We start from the raw sequence: 21,272 nt of genomic DNA on the forward strand, positions 1-21,272 counted from the left end.
ATAAATAAAAAAAACTAAAGTAAACTAGCCAGAAAATATTATATATAAACGTTCTTTTAGTTCATGTAACGTTAACACACAGACAGCTACAGGCTAGCACAACCCAAATCAAACCCGAGTGTGTGGTTTATTTGTGTGTTTTGTTTTTTATCCGCGGAGTTGCGGTCTTGTAAACATCGAAAGGTAACTTCGCGTCTGCTGCCATGTTTGATCCATAGGTATAAACAAACTGCTTCGGTGTGTCGCATAGACGCGTCATCGTCTTGCTGCTCCCTCCCCGTTCTGTGATTGGTTCCCTAAATGAGGCGAAAATTTGGTCCATGGTATCCAGACTGCCTTTCAGCGTGAATAAAATCGCGCTGCGGGAAGGCAGTATGGGGAAACCCAGACTAAAAATCTCTCCTTATTTTTGTAAAAAACAAAACAAAAAAAAGGCTATACAAGCCTCTACTATGACCATTCATTTTTGCGTTTGCCAGACGTCAAGAGTTTAAATCCCCCAATCAGAGCTGTTCTATTAAAAGTATACATTTTCAGGCTGGTGTTTTTTCTTAATAGTAGAAATCTGCTCAGCCACCCTGCTCTCTGAAATATCAGCATCAGCCATCAAAAAAAAAAAAAAAATTGCTATCGGTCGCCCACTACATTGCAGAATGAGTGCAGTGAAGTGCACCTGTGTATCCCGGAGCACTGTATGCAGAGAGTGATGCCCAGGTTGATGCTGGCCCAGCACGGGTCCGGTTGCCCACAGTCACAGCAGCTGCTGTTCCCAGCGATGGCCATGACCTTCTGCAGCGCACCGTCCCCCTTCAGAGACTTCTCCTTCGCTTCGCCCGCAGAGTCCAGACTGCCGGTAGAGGTGGACGACTTTCTGTCCATCTTCTGCAAACACATGCCACGGTTACACTGAGCTCCTCCAGCTGGGCATGAGTGAGCTGAAGGAAACAGAAAGCGTGGTACCTCTGCGTCCTCTGCTCGGTCCCTGAAGGCGGTGGCGATGCTGTTCTGGACGGCTTTGATCCAGGCCTGCCTGAGCTTCTCAGAGTCCGCTTGCATCATACAGCTCCTTTAAGAGAAAGAACATCACCTATCTGACATACGCACTGCGAAATAATCAGACAAGAATCAGTATGGCCTGAGTGGCCTTTTATTGTGGCCAGCCTAAGGCACACCTGTGCAATGCTGTCTAATCAGCATCTTGATATGCCACACCCGTGAGGGGGATGGATTATCTCGGCAAAGGAGAAGTGCTCACTAACACTAACAATTTAGACAAATTTGTGAACAATATTTGAGAGAAATGGGCCTTTTTTGTACATGGAACAAGTCTTAGATCTTTGAGTTCAGCTCATGAAAAACGGGGGATAAAACAAAAGTGTTGCGTTTATAATTTTGTTCAGTGTATATAGGTAACAAACAGACAATTATTTGCTAAAAGTAGGTGTTCAATAAACATAACTTTGTGTTCCTTGCAAAAATAAAACTGACCAGAGTGATCATAATTGTGTGCTTATACTCACTTGGTTGGAGAAACGACTTCGAAACAAAACCTGCGCTCAATGTCCTCGCAGTGTTTGACGGTGCACAAGCGCAAGTCTTCCACCACAACTGTAGGGTTATCCTGAAACACAACACCCAAACGACTGATAAAAACAGAGTTTCAAAGGTCTTGCTCGTTCTTTTAGATCATCCTAGGATTACCTTAAATTTCTTTTGGTACACTAGCTGATTGTTCTGAATTGAGAACCATCGCCTGCAAAGAAAATGCAATTAGCAACGATGACAATTTCGGCGATGTGTGTGTGTGTGTGTGTGTGTGTGCCTGGAAGACACAGCATGAATGCCTCGTCACTGACCTGTTCCATGTTTTGAAGGCGTTACTGGCCCTCTTGAACAGATATCCCTCCATGACAATCCCATTCTCTGCATCCACATTGTACTCAAGCTTAGTGTCGTCATTTGAGAAGTCCTGAGCAGAAAAGAAAAAAAAAAGAAAAAAAAGGAGTTAATAATATTCAATAAATATACTGTATAAACACTCCACACGCATTTTGGCTGACCACACATGATGCACACCCAATGTTTTGCTAATGGACGATAGATAGACACGGGGTTTCGAACCTACAACCTTCTGGATACCAGTCCAGATCTTTAAAGGATTAGTTCATCAAAAGTCGAAAATTCTGCCATCAATTTCTCAACTTTCATTCTTCCATGGAAAACAAAAGGTGAATTTTTGACATTTCTGAAAAGAGTTTAGAGGTCGTACGAACAAAATAAATGTCAAAAGTCAATGCCATTTGACAGTATTTATGCCGATCATCATTGGTTCTGGAGTGTCATGTGACCAAACGTCAAATCTAAACAAGCCTGTCTAAAAATACCATATTTTATCTGAGCCCTACAGCAGAAGGGGAGAAGTCAGATTGACTAATTTCATGATTCGCTTTTATCCATTCACTTTATTATTGGAAATGAGCAGCATGTGCATTCTTCAAAAGTTCTACTTTTGCAATTGTAAATGTGACCGCTTTAGACTATGCACTTTTTCAGCGAACAAAAAGGCCAATCACTAATACCAATAATTAGATGTACTGTACCAATAGTGAATTCATTTATAGTGCACAGTGAGAAATCATGATAAGAAATCTAGCCACTGGTTCTTGTTCACGTTAAGGATCGTCTAAGATCCCTGCTTCCTGTAGATGTCATGAGAGCTGGGCTGAGCTCAGACTAGTCAAGTCCAGCCCAGTTGAGTTCAGACTAGCAAAGCCCCAGTAACACTAGAGCCATCACCGGATCCTGTGTTTGGTGATGGAGTGAAACTCAAACAGCTGAAGACAGATAAGTGTGACATACTAGTAGATGAGGTAAGTTTACAGCCTGCCAGTATATGAATCCAGTTTGATCTGATACTCTTCCATCACATCTCCAGTAAACAGGGGAGAACAGAACACACGAGTCGTAAGATACACACAATCAGCCGTTTAGCGGACGCTTTATTCAGAGCGAGCTTCAGACACTTAGCCAGTGGGACTTCTGGTTAGTTTCAGAGTGGTTAGCAAAAAGTTTGCTCAGAAATAATTCAGCACCCCTTTTAAGTGTGCCTGCGAACAACATGCTTGAGAATGTAACATTTATTATATTTTTTTAATATTAATTAGAATACTTTTACAATATTTATTAATCCAGGTCAACATTCCAGGTTGTTTTTATACATTTCAATTCTATACATTATACATTACAGTTTTATTATTTGTTTTTTATGAACAAATATGAATTAACAAAATCATATTTATAATGAATTCTGTCAAAAAAAATGATGCCTAATGCATTCATTAATGTTAACAAATGGAACCGTATAGTGAAGTGATACCAAAAATGTTATTGCCTTATATCTATGTTGCAGAAATATATAACTACTGGACTTAAATCCATTAACTCATTTTAAATTAGTTATTTATGTATTGTCGTTCAAACAAACACTCTTAAATAAATATGAATTCATTTAAGAGTTACAAAAATCTGCAGTGTGAATGGAAAGTGCACTGAGACCAGAAGTGGCTAAAATGAGATCTGAATCCACTTTCAAGCCCAGTGACAGTGTGAACGCTAACAGAACTGGGTTCTTCGTCACTTTATGATCCACCTACAGCAATCCTGCTCTACGTGAACTCCAGACCACGACATCCAGTGTGACCCTTCACTTGTGTTCACCGCAGTCCAAGAGAAGTGGACACGACAGCACCAACTGTTATTAAAAAGCAGATTGGGTTTCCATTTCTTTGTAACCTGATCAATCCACGAGCTGATACGTGAGCTTGCCCGCTTAATATATACAGGGTGGCAGGAAAAATGAATGAGGCTCCAGCTGTTCCCGAACCCCCTGCTGTACCTGCACTCCTCCTTTAGCTCGGCTCCTACAGCCACTCAGTGAAGAGCCAGAGCTTTGAGCGAAGTGATGCAAAGATCGTGAGTTTAGATATCATACAGTATATGATGAACATACTTTAAATTCCAAAGTCAACACATTCTTAAGTAGTCCAGCAGTTTTGTTTAAAAACTATTTATTTTATTGAAAATTATATTATTGCAAATAATTATCAACATTAAGTGACACTGGAACATAAATTTGCTTTTTTTTTTTAACGCCACTATATTTTCCTTGATGGTTAAACTACTTGGCTTTTCATTAAATGTAAATTATTCTTCAAAAAGTGTTCATCTTTTCATCATAATGGACATCCGTATTTGTCATTGACCGACTGACGGAATATTCTTTCGAACACAGCAGTGCCAGACCTAAAAACTGATCTCTAGATACATAAAACAGTCATTTACAAAATAAAACCATGTATCTTCAATGCAAACCTGTATTTGTGTATATGACAGTGTCGTTATGAAAATCCCATCTTGATGAACTAATGCTACATTTAAAAAACAAACCACATCAGAACCAGCAAACCAAACAACAGATTACACAAGAAGATGACCAGACGTCTAAATAAAAAAATATCATTAGTTAGGCAAGATGTCACACCAAGCTCTCAAGAGGCAATACGAGACACTCGCATCTATCACCTCTCAAAGTAAACAACAACAACAAACAAAAATAGTAAGATTAACTCACCAGATACCACACATAGTGGAACCTGCTGAAGATCTTCATGCCGAAGAGAGAAGTGTGTGTGTGTGTGTGTTTCATCTAACTTCCAAACATTACTGTGACAGTCTACGATCACCTGAACTGAAATGAGCCTCTACACACTCAACATAATGCGTGTATGAGAATGAACGTCCATGTACATGAAGACTGAGACGGGCATAAGCCTTGGTAACCATTGCTGGCTCCTCCCCTTCAGGAACGCTCTAGTATGTATGTGTGTGTGTGTGTGTGTGATGAATGAATGAATTCATTAACTGTGGCTCATGGGTTGGATTCACCAATCCAAGAAGAGCATTAAACATTTACACTGTCGGCAGTGCACTTTGATACGGCTTTGTTTTGAGTATTTTCTTCCAGAGTGCAGGTACGATAGTGTGATTAACTCTTTATTCTACAGTTACAACCACCATAAACAAACTACAATGTGTTTTTGACAACTTGTCAATGATTATTAAACAGGGCTGTCAATGTTAACACGTGCAATTAATAAAAAATACTTAAAGCGTTAAAATAATTGAACGCAAATAAATGACTGAAGCACGTGAAATTGCGTCATTAATGTAGTTCGCTGATCTCGGGAGTTAGGGTTAGGGTTTATCACACTGAGCATCTACAAGCACCTGGGAACAAGCACAAGCGGACATTTCTATTCGAACCCTTTAACCCGATTTCGCTTCTCTGTTTGTGATCAGGTCATTTTAAGCCGGTCCAAAATGTTCGGTCCAATGATCCAGTATTTAACCCTCAGGTGCTCTTCGTTTCGGAGTCACACTTGTTATCTTCCCGGTCAGAAGTGACCGGACACCTAAAAATGAAACTTTCTCCATCCCAGTAAAACCAATGCAATTTTTTTTTTTTCAATAATATTTTTTCTTTTTAATTTTGTATTTTGAGACAATTTGATGTTACTTATTAATATTTATGCAATATTTATGGTCCATTTTTGCCATTGAAAACAATACCTTTTTTTTTTTTTTTTTTTATACAAAAATTTCTTCAATGTTTGCAGTATTTCATATTAATATAGAGACCTGGCCTTTTAAATCCAATTTTTGAAGTCAGATTAGGGCCATCTGTTGAGAGAAATTAAAATAAAACATGTCGTTTCATAGTGTAACCACTAGATGCCTGTATAGCTCTCTATGGAGAGGCTTGTGAATTCTCTAATAGTTTTTGGACAAAATTACTTACTTTTAAGATGTGGATTTGAATGTGTTTTTTTTTTAATTCTCAAATAATATTTTTTGCCATGTTTTATACATTTTTTTTTAAATAAATTTGATGTGAAGTGTACACGTTTTTGCATTATTACTACAGTCAAACCTGAATACAGAGAAAGCATTTTGTTACAGGTAACATTACCATTCAATAAAAAAAAAATAAAAAAATGAACAGTAATGCTTTTTCACAGCTTATTATTATTTATATTATTATTATTATTATTATTATTATTTTAAAACATTAATTTATTATTTTTAAATATTATATTAATTATGATTTTAATAATTTTAATAATTATTATATTATATATTATATATATATATACACTCACCGGCCACTTTATTAGGTACACCTGTCCAACTGCTCGTTAACACTTAATTTCTAAGCAGCCAATCACATGGCGGCAACTCAGTGCATTTAGGCATGTAGACATGGTCAAGACAATCTCCTGCAGTTCAAACCGAGCATCAGTATGGGGAAGAAAGTTGATTTGAGTGACTTTGAACGTGGCATGATTGTTGGTGCCAGAAGGGCTGGTCTGAGTATTTCAGAAACTGCTAATCTACTGGGATTTTCACGCACAACCATCTCTAGGGTTTACAGAGAATGGTCCGAAAAAGAAAAAACATCCAGTGAGCGGCAGTTCTGTGGGCGGAAATGCCTTGTTGATGCCAGAGGTCAGAGGAGAATGGCCAGACTGGTTCGAGCTGATAGAAGGGCAACAGTGACTGAAATAACCACTCGTTACAACCGAGGTATGCAGCAAAGAATTTGTGAAGCCACAACACGCACAACCTTGAGGCGGATGGGCTACAACAGCAGAAGACCCCACCGGGTACCACTCATCTCCACTACAAATAGGAAAAAGAGGCTACAATTTGCAAGAGCTCACCAAAATTGAACAGTTGAAGACTGGAAAAATGTTGCCTGGTCTGATGAGTCTCGATTTCTGTTGAGACATTCAGATGTTAGAGTCAGAATTTGGCGTAAACAGAATGAGAACATGGAACCATCATGCCTTGTTACCACTGTGCAGGCTGGTGGTGGTGGTGTAATGGTGTGGGGGATGTTTTCCTGGCACACTTTAGGCCCCTTAGTGCCAATTGGGCATCGTTTAAATGCCACGGCCTACCTGAGCATTGTTTCTGACCATGTCCATCCCTTTATGGCCACCATGTACCCATCCTCTGATGGCTACTTCCACCATGTCACAAAGCTCGAATCATTTCAAATTGGTTTCTTGAACATGACAATGAGTTCACTGTACTAAAATGGCCTCCACAGTCACCAGATCTCAACCCAATAGAGCATCTTTGGGATGTGGCGGAACGGGAGATTCGCATCATGGATGTGCAGCCGACAAATCTGCGGCAACTGTGTGATGCCATCATGTCAATATGGACCAAACTCCCTGAGGAATGCTTCCAGCACCTTGTTGAATCTATGCCACGAAGAATTGAGGCAGTTCTGAAGGCAAAAGGGGGTCCAACCCGTTACTAGCATGGGGTACCTAATAAAGTGGCCGGTGAGTGTATATATATATATATATATATATTAATTAAAATTATTAATTATGTTATGTTTTTCACTATTGATGTTTTTTCTGCATTGTGGCCAATTTGTAGAGAATTTGTGTTTGTCAATTTCCCATTCATTTCCTATGGTCGGTCAATTCATTGGTGTGTATGTGTATAAAAAGTGTGTGTGTGTGTGTGTGTGAGTGAGTGTGTCTGTTTTGCACTCTTGGTGTTTTAGAGTGTCACCCCTTCATTGTTGAGCACTTTTTTTCTGCATCGTGGCCAATTTGTAGATTGTACACACAAAAATTCTTAAAGTTTTTGTGTTTTTGTCAATTTCCCATTCATTTCCTATGGTCGGTCATTTTTGACCGAAGAGCACAAGTGTGACTATTTTTTTTTACGACCACTTAGCATGCTCGGATCATGACCTCAATTTTTTTGTGTGTTCACATACCCAATGCCATAAAAGTCACCAAGTTTCGTAACATTCCGATGAAGCTGTGATTTTTAAAAATTTAAAACAGAAATTTTTCGGTCAGAAATGACCGAAGAGCACCTGAGGGTTAAGCGAACCCATTCAAACAATCAGTCCAAAACAGCGCTAATGTAAAGCAAACCAGGCTTATACATCAGAGATGGCAGAGAGAATAGAGGCTCACACTGTGTTATCAGTGAATTATTCATTCAGTGTGTGTTTCGCTTCAAAACACAAGCTCGTCATATTCTGTGGTGTTTCTGAAGAGCACGAGACCTCACACACCGCTGTATGGCCAGATGATACACACACACTACGTTTCTCTGCTGGATAGAGCAAAGGTTTTGATGGATGAGGATTGAAATCAAGGTAAAGTCCATTGCAGTGGCGTACAGGAGTCGTACAGTAAGCACGCGCGAGTCCGTTATTACAGATGCACAAACAAACCTCTCGACGCACTGATGATCACACATCGCACTTATGGTCGTTTCCAGACACACATTCAGGATAATGGTTTGATCGGTCATGTGTATGTTGCTGTGTTTAGTAATTCTGAATGGATCCGTGTTCAGTATCACAACTTGACATGTCTAAAACGTAAACAAGCTCTTTGCTGTTGCACTGTACACTGAATTCTGGAAAGTTTTGTTCTGTAATGTTTTAATCTGATCTTGCTGGGTATAGCAGATAAATAACAAAATAACGCGTTAAACAAGATAAATGATGTCTGCTTAATTCCAAGAGGAGTACGCGATTAATCGCGACTAATCGCACAAATTGGTGCGATTAATCGCGACTAAAATGTGAGTCTATTGACAGCCCTAGCATTAAATAAATTTTTTTTTGATAAAATAATACTTGTATTTGATAACATGAGCTACTGAAGTAAAACCACATGTCTAATAACCATAATTGACGCAAGTAACACGATTCATGCAGCATTCAGAAGGAGAAGACAGAGGGGACAGACTCACCTGCAGTGTGGCCTCATATGAGCAGTCAGAAAAGAAGAGAGAGCACGTTAACAACTGCTGATACAGCGGATATGAGAGAGAGAGAGGGGAGGAAAACAAATATAGAGAGATCGAGTCACACTTGACATGAGATCAAGGTCACGCTGGATTGTGGCATGAGCAATATGGCATGATAGATGAACATAAGAACCTTCAGGTCGTAAATGACGTAAATCTATAAATCTCGTAAAAATATAGACATTAAAAATGGCATTTTTCATTTTTTTTCCAATTCTGATACACTTTAATTGAGCTTAGTGCATCTTAAGGCGCAGTCACATTAGCAACATTTAGGTAAAACCTTCACAAGAAAAGTAGGTCCATACTGTAGAGAAGCATGAAACTCCAAACCAAGTTGCTTCTAAAGGCCAATGTGGTGAAAACTGAACCCAATATCGAAATCCACGTGGCAAGACTTTTTTTGAGAAAATTTTATGAGGGACTTCCATTGGCAAAAAGTTTTTAAATTGCTCTGGTAATGAAACTGATAGAGGAATAATGAAACTATAGTGGAATTGGTATTGAGATTTTCATATCCTGATGACCCAACAACTACCCAGAACGCACTTACACATGCCATGTGTGAGGATTCAGTTCAAATCTCCCATCATGCTCGTGGTAATACCGAAAGATGAACAGCTCTACTGTAAAAACAGCAGCTTTATTACTTTGAGTGTTTATTCATATACCCGAGGACAGGATATCAGGCAAAAGCTTTGCTTTGTGTACCGTACTTTAAACCATTTCTAAACCCAAAGAAAGAAGAGAAGAGAAGAGAAGGATGTTCTGTTTCAAAATGCATCAACAACATGATTGTGTTGCTAGTTCTCATTGGTTAAACAACTATTTTCTGATTGGCCCTGTATTGTGTGAGATCTGAGGTGTTTGGAGAAGCTCTTGTACCTTCTGTTGAATAGTTGAGTGTTTCGTCTCCATATCCTTCCTCTCTTTGGCCGAATCCATAACCAGCTGATCCAGCTGAAAGACAGACATTCAAAAATGAAAACCGATATTCTTATGCGCTAAAACAGGAAGAGAAATGAGGAGTCAGAGTTGGATATGCAGGTGCATATTCCACTTTAGAGATTCTGCTCGATTAAAAACAGTCTATAAGGCAAAGAATGTTTTCATGTGTTAAACAGAATAGTTTCAAGGCACAGAGTGAGACACCGCCTTCACACAACGCTACTGAACTACATAAAGCTGGAATTAGACGCATGGCTGCCCATGAGAAGCCACTTTAAACACGAAGTCATGTGGTGTAAAGATGGTCTGGTTTCCTACATCTGCATGGAAGACCACTCTTGCCTCATTATTTTCCCATATTCTGATGATGATGATGATGATGTAACAATGCACTGCTGCACCGGCACTACACACAGCTTAACTGTAAAACATAGACATTCATAACCTTTCCAATGGCCAAATCTACACTCATTGCCTCTAAAGGGAATATCCCACTACACTGCTCTTCTAAGCTGTCTTTATATATTGTTGGATACTACTATTATCACGTATAACTACCTCTACAACTGATGCGTGTAAAACTGGTGACTTCAGACTGATTTCACAGTTTATTTTCCACAGATTAGCATTCACTTCCTATCCAACTGCCTCATCAGATCCGCAGAAGATCACATAGAGCATCTGTGAAGACTCGTGTAGAAAGTATTAAAAAATAAAATAAATGTGAAATTTATGGAAAATAAAACTACTAACCAATTCAGTGACTCACTCGTCAGATAAACCTCCAAATATTTACATGCTATATACTAATAGCGAGCAATTTATTAATATTACCCCTGGTTGAGAATCACGGATGAAAACTAAAAAGCCTTTTGGAGATATATATATATATATATATATATGTGTGTGTGTGTGTGTGGTTCTCAACCAGGGGGCCTCATGATTTAAAATACCAAGAAATTCAGATTTTTCTTATTTTAATTAATTCCCTATGACAACTGTTTGTTTCTTTTGAATAACCCGAATTATTGGATAACTTGGATATACAGTATGAGGAAGTCTAATTTAAAAAGTGTGCTTTCTAGACATGTAAACTCCATCGACAGATTTATAATTAATATACATTTTTATAACTACCGTATGTTAAACTCTAAAACATTTTATGGGTGTTAAAAATCGTTATCTAGTAGATCACGAATGACTGGAAAAGACACGTAAATTCAGTGATTAAAAAGAGTAGGAAGCATGAAGAATTATAATTATTTTACTTGCTTATTTTAATCAATTTTATAATTATTCTCTTGGTGATCTGATAAAGAGGCTCATGGTTATTATCAGGAACACGTTCAAATTACTTGCTTTTAATTTTGTGCATGCAAAAACTTGTCAACATTTAGGAACTAGCAAAGTGTAAGGGTTCAAATCGCTAACCCCAAGCGAAACCTGCTCTAGAAAACACCACTGTGTGTCTTTTCTATAGGGGAAGTGGATGACAGGAAGTGACCTGTAATGGGATCTTAGCACTCTTTATCTGCTCAGATCCAGCAAGCGATCATCCATCACCCAGTATCATGCATGGATCCACGTCACGTGTGGTATTTCGGGCGAGCGCTTTGTTTTGATCCGCCAGGAAAGAGGCGGGCAGATGCAGCGCTGATAATATCAGATGGGAAATGTTTTTCTCCGTCGCAGTCATAAAGTTTCCACTCTCGATAGGTGTTTGACAGAGACTGACCACCTGACCAATCCTGTGAGCATGAATCAACCATGAGCTGCATTAAAGCAATGTGACTGAAAGCTATACAACGATGATGCTATTGTTTCATTATGAAAATGCATATTGTAAATGTACATAATAACTCCAGATCCATCAATAGAAAGGTTCCATCTCCATATTTCAGTACAGCATCAACAAATGATAAAAAAATACTCACTGACACTTATAAAACACGCCATTAGTATTATAATCATGTAGTTTACTTTTTGTTTTCCATATTTTGGGTCACTGTATAATTCCCCTACTTCCATTTTTGTTATTTCCTAGAATGTGAAAAATAAGTAAAAAAGAGCAGATGTGTCTAGACTGAGATGAGAATATCCAGACACACACACACCTGAGTGCAGCTCCTCCAGACCTCTCGACAGAAGCGCTCCACGCTCTCGAGCTTCATGATGTCCGACACTAACCCTGATAGCCTTGTGCTGTGTAACTCACGTCCACTCTGATCTAAACGGCCTCATACAGACTCAATTTAACTCCCAGACTGGGAAAACCCTGTAATCACCCAGTTCAAGTTCCTGTTTCCAGTGTAACAACAGCCAATCACAAATCTCAAGAAGCCCATCTCATCCCTGCCCACAGCAAACAAGGATTCACGCGCTCCTCATCACACCGGGGTGAAAGTGAAAACACTGGTTTGAGACAGACAGACAGACACAGACAGACAGACAGACACAGACAGACAGACAGACAGACAGACAGACAGACAGACAGACAGACAGACAGACAGACAGACAGACAGACAGACAGACAGACAGACAGACAGACAGACAGACAGACAGACAGACAGACAGACAGACAGACAGACAGACAGACAGACAGACAGACAGACAGACAGACAGATAGATAGATAGATAGATAGATAGATAGATAGATAGATAGATAGACAGACATGCGTGTATGGAAGTTTGTCTAGTATTTATGGATAGTATGTATGGGCATTAGGGGTGTAACGGTTCACAAAATTCACAGTTCGGTTCGGTACGTTTCGGATACAGCGAAAAGAAAGAAATGCCAGAGAAATTTCCTTGATTTAATTTTTTTTATTATATTTTTATTAAAACTAACATCATAAAGTATGATATGTTTTAACTTTGAGCAATGATGGAGCTATACTTGACTTTTCTTAGGAGCTTATAAAACAAAACAGCTCCTTGGACAAAATGAAATGTAATATTGTAGTAGTTATAAACAAAGGTTTATTTTAGTTCAGATTAACATTTGAGGGCAGCAATTGTATTCATAATGTCAAAAAATTAAACCGACGTGATGTTACTTGAAAGCATTATAGCCGACTATTCCTGCCACACTCCCATGGCTACAGTTAGTAGAGTAACTACAGTAAACTCATGGTGAATGTGCTGATCTGTGGACACTGGATAGTTCATTCATGGCACAATGTTTCTTCCTGGTTTCCACGTCAGCGCTGTTTGATCCGTTAATAACGTAGAAATGTGAATGTTTCTCACTAGATCTCGCAGCGATGTTATTACTTCAGTGGCGAACTCAAATGTTTTCTTCACTGGATTTGGCTGTGTAGTAACGGTGCTGATGATCAAGATCGGCTCGCGCTGCATTGGTCCAAACTGATAAACTGTCCATCAACCACACAATAACGAGTGGTTTCGTTCCGCTTACATTACATTTGCCAATTGATGTTGGGCAATGTTGTGGTCACACCAGCCTCTCTTACATTATGAGCGTGCTTACCACGCACGACGCGCCTACATTTGAAATAACGAAATTTTGGTCGGCAGGAAAAATGGTCCAACGAACCGTTCGGTTCAAAAATGCGTACCGAAAACCGAACCGAAAGCCTCGTACCGAACGGTTCAATACGTATTTGTGTATCGTTACACCCCAATAGGCATGTATGTTTAGTATGGATATATGTATGGATAGTACAGACAGACGGATAGATGACAGATGCATGATGTACCTGTCCAGTCAGGTGCTTCATAAGGGGTTGTAGTTCACTGAACAGATCATAGCCCTGGTGGAAGAAGGTCAGGTGGGCGTACATGAACGACAGCATCTGTGCAACACACAAGAGTTTCAGCAACAGCTCACACACACACGATCATCTGCAGACACACATCATGAGTGCGAATACTGTACCGATTTGAGGATTTCTGATCGCCTCTTCGACTGGAGCACATTAATCTGAAATAAAGAAATGAAGAAAGGTTATACTTTATTTTACGGTGCCATTGTTACATTGTACATACTCAAATAAGTACTGAGTAATATTAATTTACCACATGATAGAGTTACGGTTAGGGTTTGGTTTAGGGTTAGTTACTTGTAATAAAGCATAATGTACTGTTATTACTATAGTAAGTGCATGTAGGAACTACGTCACATTAAAATAAAGTGTTACCTAAAAATTCCCTACTTAAAAAACAGGTAGTTTTTATTGGCATCAAGTTTTCAAAACAAAAGTAAAACAATAAAGACATGAGGCCAACAAAAGAATTGGGGATTTCCCACAGAAGGGAAGTGTTAATATTGTCAACAAAATTACTGACAAAAATTGATGTTTTTGATTTTGTCTTTTATAATTGTTTAATATATTTATATATATATATTTTTTTTTTTACATTTGGTAATGTTTGGTGACGTGTCACTTTACATGTTTTACTCTGAAATATTCAGTGACTACAATATATGCAATTTCGGCCACGGCAAAAATATTAAATATTACACGACAAACAAAAACAAAAACTGTAAAAGTGCACACCGGCAACAACCACAGCTTCAAGAATGACACATTACTATTAAATGTAAGACATCTGCTTCCTGAAGTCCTAAACTGCACATCCTTTATTCTTTCTCAACAGAAACACGGCGTTCTCTCTCTGTGCCACCAGGTGGCGCTCTTCTCTCCGCACTGACAAAACAAGCCCGTTAAAAGCCCTCGCTGGAGGGATTTACTGCAGTTTCCAGGCGGATGCACATCGCTCTCAGAGAAAGGTCAACCTGCGGTAGTTGAGATACGAGCCTGACCCTGTGAAGGGGAACCATCTAAACTGAGCATGTGTGGTCACTGCAGAACACAGGAAGGGCCGTCAGGGAACAGATGTATTGTGTAACATCAACCGATCAAGTTGCTTTCTCTTTCAAACACTGCTTTACTCCACAAGCTGATTTCATTATACCACGCAAACCCATACACACTATGATCTCCAGTAAACCTGTATTATTATTAATATGATATTTATGTGTTTGTTTTGTGACTATGCTGTAATGGCACAAGAATTTGTACAAAGGTGGAGGGAATTAGCGGAGTTTATACAGGGGCCGCAAAGATTCAAGACTACAAAAAACCTTTGCAGAATATAACAAAAAATGACCAACTAGACTAGTATGAGTAGAAAATATGGTATATAATTATGTATAAAGTCTTATCGTCCACCAGACAAAACTCATAAGTCTGTTTGCTTTGAAAAGCAGCTCGTACAAAACAGGTTTCACTTTATTTTGATGGTCCCTTTTGATCATTCTGTTGACTATAAGTAGCTTTGCAACTACAAACTTATTCTAACCCTAACCGTACCAGTCTACTAATACTCTACTAACACTCTAATGAGAGTTCATAGACATGTAGATGCAACGATACAGTACTTATAGTCAACAGAAGGTGCTAAGGGGCCATCAAAATACAGTGAAAACAAAAAACATAAAACAAAACACACAAAATAAAACTAAACAAAAACAAAACACTACACACAATAAAACAAAACAAAAAACAAAACACACAAAATAAAACAAAACACAAAAACAAAACTAAAAAAACTAAAAACAAACCCCACAAAACAAAAGAAAACAAAACACAAAAGAAAAGAAAATAAAACACCACAAAACAAAAAAACTAAAAGGCAAAAAATGTTTACCTAAAAACAAAAAATGGGGTAAATAAATTAAATACAATTGTAAAAAGTGTAGCTTAAAAAAATGAAGTCTGGCAAAAAAAATAATAATAATAATAAAATACAACAAATATTAGCTTAAAAATGTCCATATTTTCCCTCCATTTTGTATTTTGTCAAAGTCTGTTTTGCTTTGAAAAGTGGTAGATAACAAAACACTAAATAAAGCAATTTTGTTTTATCTATAAACAAAACCAAAACTAAAATTAATTTAATTTAACTAAAAAGTTCAGCTTAAAAAAGTCTGACAAAACAAATAAAAAAAGCAGACCTAAAAACTAATAAATAAATAACATACACATTTTTGGTAAACTGTTTTTTGTATTTCATTTTGTTTTATTGTAAAAAATGTCAACTGTTAAAAACTGCATGTAGGCAGTAAACACTACGGTGATGGATCAACACAGATCTGCATCGTGTGTGTGTGTGTGTGTGTGTGTGTGAGGTCTCTCACCTGCAGCACGTAGTCCAGGACGATGTGCCGGAAACACTTGCGCGTGGCGATGAGGATGTTGGTGGCCTCCTCCACCTCGTGCGGTTTGTTCCGGGGCGCCTGGGCATTTTTGGACAGCGCTGTGTCTTTCTCCTCGCTCACTTTGTCAAACTGTTTCTTAGCTTCTTTAAACTTCCGAAGGTCCCTGCGCACAGAAACACCAGTCCTTACATGTGCACTCAGCGATCGCCAGTATAACCCACACCAGGAGTGAGTCTGGCACATGCAGAGGGTCACAGTCTGCACTCACACTGGACCCGGAGGTGCAAATGCATTTGATTACAAATACAATAATAACAGTAAAATTGTGAAATATTATCACATCTATGAGAATACATGTTAAAGTGTAATTTAATCCTGTGATCAAAGCTGTATTTCAGCATCATTACTCCAGTCTTCAGTGTCACATGATCCTTCAGAAATCACTCTAATATGAGGATCTGATGCTCAGGAAACATTTATGATTATTATCAATGCTGAAACCAGTTGTGCTGCTTCATATTTATGTGGAAACTGATACTTTGTTTTCAGGATTATTTAATGAATAGAAAGTTCAAAAATCACCATTTATTTGACGAATACTTTTTTGTAACAATGTAAAAGTATTTTGGCCAATTTAGTCCTTGTTGAATAAAAAAAAAAAAAAAAAAAAATTACATTGTCCGATATGTGTATGCAAATATTACATTTTATTCATAATTTAATTTTCACAAAACCATAGAATCAACTAAATTTAGTATTTAGTATATAAATAACTCATTACTCTAGATTTTGGCATCAGCTTAAGAAAAAAACAGTCAACTGCTAATTAAAATATATATATATATATATATATATATATTAATAACTTAAGTAATGATTAAGAGATTAGAATCATGTAAAATGATACGCCAACGGTGATACTCACTCTCGCACAAACGCCAGGAGTTGAGATTTGATGGATCGCTGCGCTTGGTCAAATAAAATCTGCAAAAAGTACAAAATGCAATAATAAATCACCATAAAAAAATTAAGCCTGTCATTATTTTCATTACAAACCCCCTTATTTTCTTTCCAGGTTCTCATTACTGTAATGCAGCAAATACAGCTTACAGTCTTTTAAATATATCATAAATTATGCCATTAAATTATGAAATAAATGTTTAAAAAATAAAGGTTGTCAAAGTATTAAAAGAATTACAAACAATTCATCAAGTGTTTGTTGTTTTTGCATAACACATTCAGTCTTTTACAAAGAAAACCAAATATGTTTTTTCGTAGCACGTTAATATCAAAGCAACTGCTATCGTCACATCAATATTTAATATATGAACTACAAGCACATTTCCAAAAAAATGGCTCTAAAAATAAAGTCATATATGTTAGTACGTCTTTGTAAGGTTTTTAACACAGTGAGCAACCAATTCAAAGTATACTTTTATCACATATTTTTTGGCATATTTCAACTTTAAAGGCATAAATTGTGTGTGTTTAGAGACATTCGAAGCCAGTGCCAACCGGATCAAGCGTGTCATGGCTGCATTTGTGCTTCAGAGATCATGTGCTTAGTTCAAACTCATGAGGACTTTAACCACAAGTCAGCTGACCTCAGCACTGACTCAGAGTCCCAGTCTAACACACACACCAGCACTGTCCAGCCATGAAGATCACAGAATGATCCTTTATATTATAGGAATAAAAAAGGCACAAGAACGTGAACGCGAGGCACAAGCCTGACTTCACAGGACATAACGCGTTGCCACAAGGGGCGCTATTGCAGGCGTGATCATAAATCGCTGTCTTCCATGGTCAGTTTTAGGTGAAAATAATGAAGAATCAGTTTGAAGATTAAAGATAACTTCTAAAAACACTCGTTTATAACGGTTACAGACAGCTCATAACTGAATCAGTAGTGTGACCGCAACAGTTGCAGACTGCTGTCGCATGTCTAGTGTTCTCCTGATGTCAAAATCCTCATCTCAGCACATTCAAGCTTCGCATTTCGAGAAAGAGAAGAAGAAGTCATAAACAATAATGCAATAGGGCAGACGCTCTCCGCCCAGATTGTCTCACCGTGTGGTAGTTGATCATCTCTTGAAGATTCTCTGCAAACGTGGTGAGACTGGACTGTGGAGAGATCACCAGCAAACATACAAGAACACAAACACTCGGGTTATTCATCACAACTGCACAAAACACCACGCAGAATCCCGCAGAACTGGGTCCGAGGTACACAAAACAAAACACTAAATGTTTACCTCAAAATAAAATGAAGTAAATAATAATAAAAAAAAAGGTTAGCTTAAAAATGTATTCATAATACCATCATATTCGCCATGTTTTCCCTAGAAGTTCTCAATTTGACTTTTTGTATTTCATGTTTTACATAAAAAAATCTGACAGTAAATATATTATACTGTACTGTTATACAGTAATGCATCATTAGTCAGTATAAAAGCAGTACAACAAATACTATAATGATGTATGAATGCTATATAATTTTAACGTGTGTTTTTTATTTTTCTATATATATATATATATATATATACACACACACACAAACACACAGCCCCATTTATCGTGTGTTTTTTTATTTTTGGGGGGGCATAACTGATAGTCAAACAAAAGGATGGTACCGGTAAATAATATCCCCCCAAAAAAAGAGAAAAAAAAAAGAGATGCATTTCATGAATATCTTGTACATGTTGCTGGAGGTTTGTTGACCCTTAATGATGGAATTGTAGAGGCAATACAAAAACACACACACACACACACACACACACACTGGTATTTACCTAGGCTACATGCACAAGGAAATAGACTGGTATGTTTTTATCGTACAATGGATCGTTCACAATGGACATTTCAAAGCAGCAGGAAAGTAGATCTGCAGAGACTAGGGATGCTGGCTTGCAGCCAATGTTTGTATGAGAGCACAAACTAAAAATGCTTTCAATGACCCGTAAATAAAGCGCAGTCTTGAAATCAAACCGGACGGGCAGGGAAACTCTCGAGGCGTTTGCTCCGGGGACGCGTTCATGCGTCCGGCTCCGGGTGTTTCTGACTCTGAAAGCCACTGATTGGCTGTTACGCACTCACCTCAATGACATCATCTTTGGCGGACTGCTGTGCTAACTCCCGAATCCCGTTCACAAACTGCTTGTTGGCCGTGTTGTACGCCTTTCCAGCGTCTATCATCCCGATGCAGAGTTTCACCAGCTACACACGGAGGAGACACAAATATGTACATTGATATTGAAATATATATAGTAAAAATGAATATAAAATATACATTTATAGTATAGAAATATACAAATATAAGATTAAAGGTATTTGGGATTCGTTAGACTTTTGCCTGGCAAACTGTAAAACAAGCCAGATTGAACTGGTTGGTGCTTTATTTTTGTACTTTTTTGTTATTGGTCAAAAAACAACAACAACAAAACACAAAACAAGACACAAAAACTAAACAACTAAACACAACGACAAAACAAAAACTAAAAAACTAAACACAACGACAAACAAAAACTAAACAACTAAACACAACGACAAAACAAAAACTAAACAACTAAACACAACGACAAAACAAAAACTAAACAACTAAACACAACGACAAACAAAAACTAAACAATTAAACACAACGACAAACAAAAACTAAACAACTAAACACAACGACAAAACAAAAACTAAACAACTAAACACAACGACAAAACAAAAACTAAACAACTAAACACAACGACAAAACAAAAACTAAACAACTAAACACAACGACAAACAAAAACTAAACAACTAAACACAACGACAAAACAAAAACTAAACAACTAAACACAACGACAAAACAAAAATTAAACAACTAAACACAACGACAAACAAAAACTAAACAACTAAACACAACGACAAACAAAAACTAAACAACTAAACACAACGACAAAACAAAAACTAAACAACTAAACACAACGACAAACAAAAACTAAACAACTAAACACAACGACAAACAAAAACTAAACAACTAAACACAACGACAAACAAAAACTAAACAACTAAACACAACGACAAAACAAAAACTAAACAACTAAACACAACGACAAACAAAAACTAAACAACTAAACACAACGACAAAACAAAAACTAAACAATTAAACACAACGACAAACAAAAACTAAACAACTAAACACAACGACAAAACAAAAACTAAACAACTAAACACAACGACAAACAAAAACTAAACAACTAAACACAACGACAAAACAAAAACTAAACAACTAAACACAACGACAAACAAAAACTAAACAACTAAACACAACGACAAAACAAAAACTAAACAACTAAACACAACGACAAACAAAAACTAAACAACTAAACACAACGACAAAACAAAAACTAAACAATTAAACACAACGACAAACAAAAACTAAACAACTAAACACAACGACAAAACAAAAACTAAACAACTAAACACAACGACAAACAAAAACTAAACAACTAAACACAACGACAAAACAAAAACTAAACAACTAAACACAACGACAAAACAAAAACTAAACAACTAAACACAACGACAAACAAAAACTAAACAACTAAACACAACGACAAAACAAAAACTAAACAACTAAACACAACGACAAACAAAAACTAAACAACTAAACACAACGACAAACAAAAACTAAACAACTAAACACAACGACAAAACAAAAACTAAAAAACTAAACACAACGACAAAACAAAAACTAAACAACTAAACACAACGACAAACAAAAACTAAACAACTAAACACAACGACAAAACAAAAACTAAACAACTAAACACAACGACAAACAAAAACTAAACAACTAAACACAACGACAAAACAAAAACTAAACAACTAAACACAACGACAAACAAAAACTAAACAACTAAACACAACGACAAAACAAAAACTAAACAACTAAACACAACGACAAAACAAAAACTAAACAATTAAACACAACGACAAACAAAAACTAAACAACTAAACACAACGACAAAACAAAAACTAAACAACTAAACACAACGACAAAACAAAAACTAAACAACTAAACACAACGACAAAACAAAAACTAAACAACTAAACACAACGACAAAACAAAAACTAAACAATTAAACAACGACAAAACAAAAACTAAACAATTAAACACAACGACAAAACAAAAACTAAACAATTAAACACAACGACAAAACAAAAACTAAAAAACTAAACACAATGACAAAATGTG

The 21,272-nt window shown here is 37.2% G+C and overlaps 1 protein-coding gene across 6 annotated transcripts in view; it reads right to left on the bottom strand.

The window, feature by feature from the left end:
* LOC130092711 (arf-GAP with coiled-coil, ANK repeat and PH domain-containing protein 2-like) overlaps positions 1–21,272 on the bottom strand; it is a 48,256-nt gene that overhangs the window by 16,920 nt on the left and 10,064 nt on the right. For 3 of the 6 annotated variants that reach the window (XM_056260509.1, XM_056260508.1, XM_056260512.1), the window contains exons 3-13: positions 19,142–19,261; positions 18,116–18,169; positions 16,971–17,029; positions 16,025–16,208; positions 13,760–13,804; positions 13,581–13,676; positions 9,799–9,873; positions 1,857–1,969; positions 1,702–1,753; positions 1,521–1,621; positions 674–1,066 (exon numbers count right to left, since the gene is read on the bottom strand). In XM_056260509.1, coding sequence (XP_056116484.1) covers positions 674–1,066; positions 1,521–1,621; positions 1,702–1,753; positions 1,857–1,969; positions 9,799–9,873; positions 13,581–13,676; positions 13,760–13,804; positions 16,025–16,208; positions 16,971–17,029; positions 18,116–18,169; positions 19,142–19,261 — 1,292 coding nt within the window. Of the gene's footprint in view, positions 1–673; positions 1,067–1,520; positions 1,622–1,701; positions 1,754–1,856; positions 1,970–8,856; positions 8,911–9,798; positions 9,874–13,580; positions 13,677–13,759; positions 13,805–16,024; positions 16,209–16,970; positions 17,030–18,115; positions 18,170–19,141; positions 19,262–21,272 lie in introns of all 6 variants that reach the window. The other 3 variants (XM_056260513.1, XM_056260511.1, XM_056260510.1) reach the window with 2 other exon arrangements.

The sequence above is a fragment of the Rhinichthys klamathensis genome, unplaced genomic scaffold (assembly GCF_029890125.1).
Source record: "Rhinichthys klamathensis goyatoka isolate OS25496 unplaced genomic scaffold, OSU_Roscu_1.1 h1tg000009l_1, whole genome shotgun sequence".
NCBI classification, from domain to species: domain Eukaryota; kingdom Metazoa; phylum Chordata; class Actinopteri; order Cypriniformes; family Leuciscidae; genus Rhinichthys; species Rhinichthys klamathensis.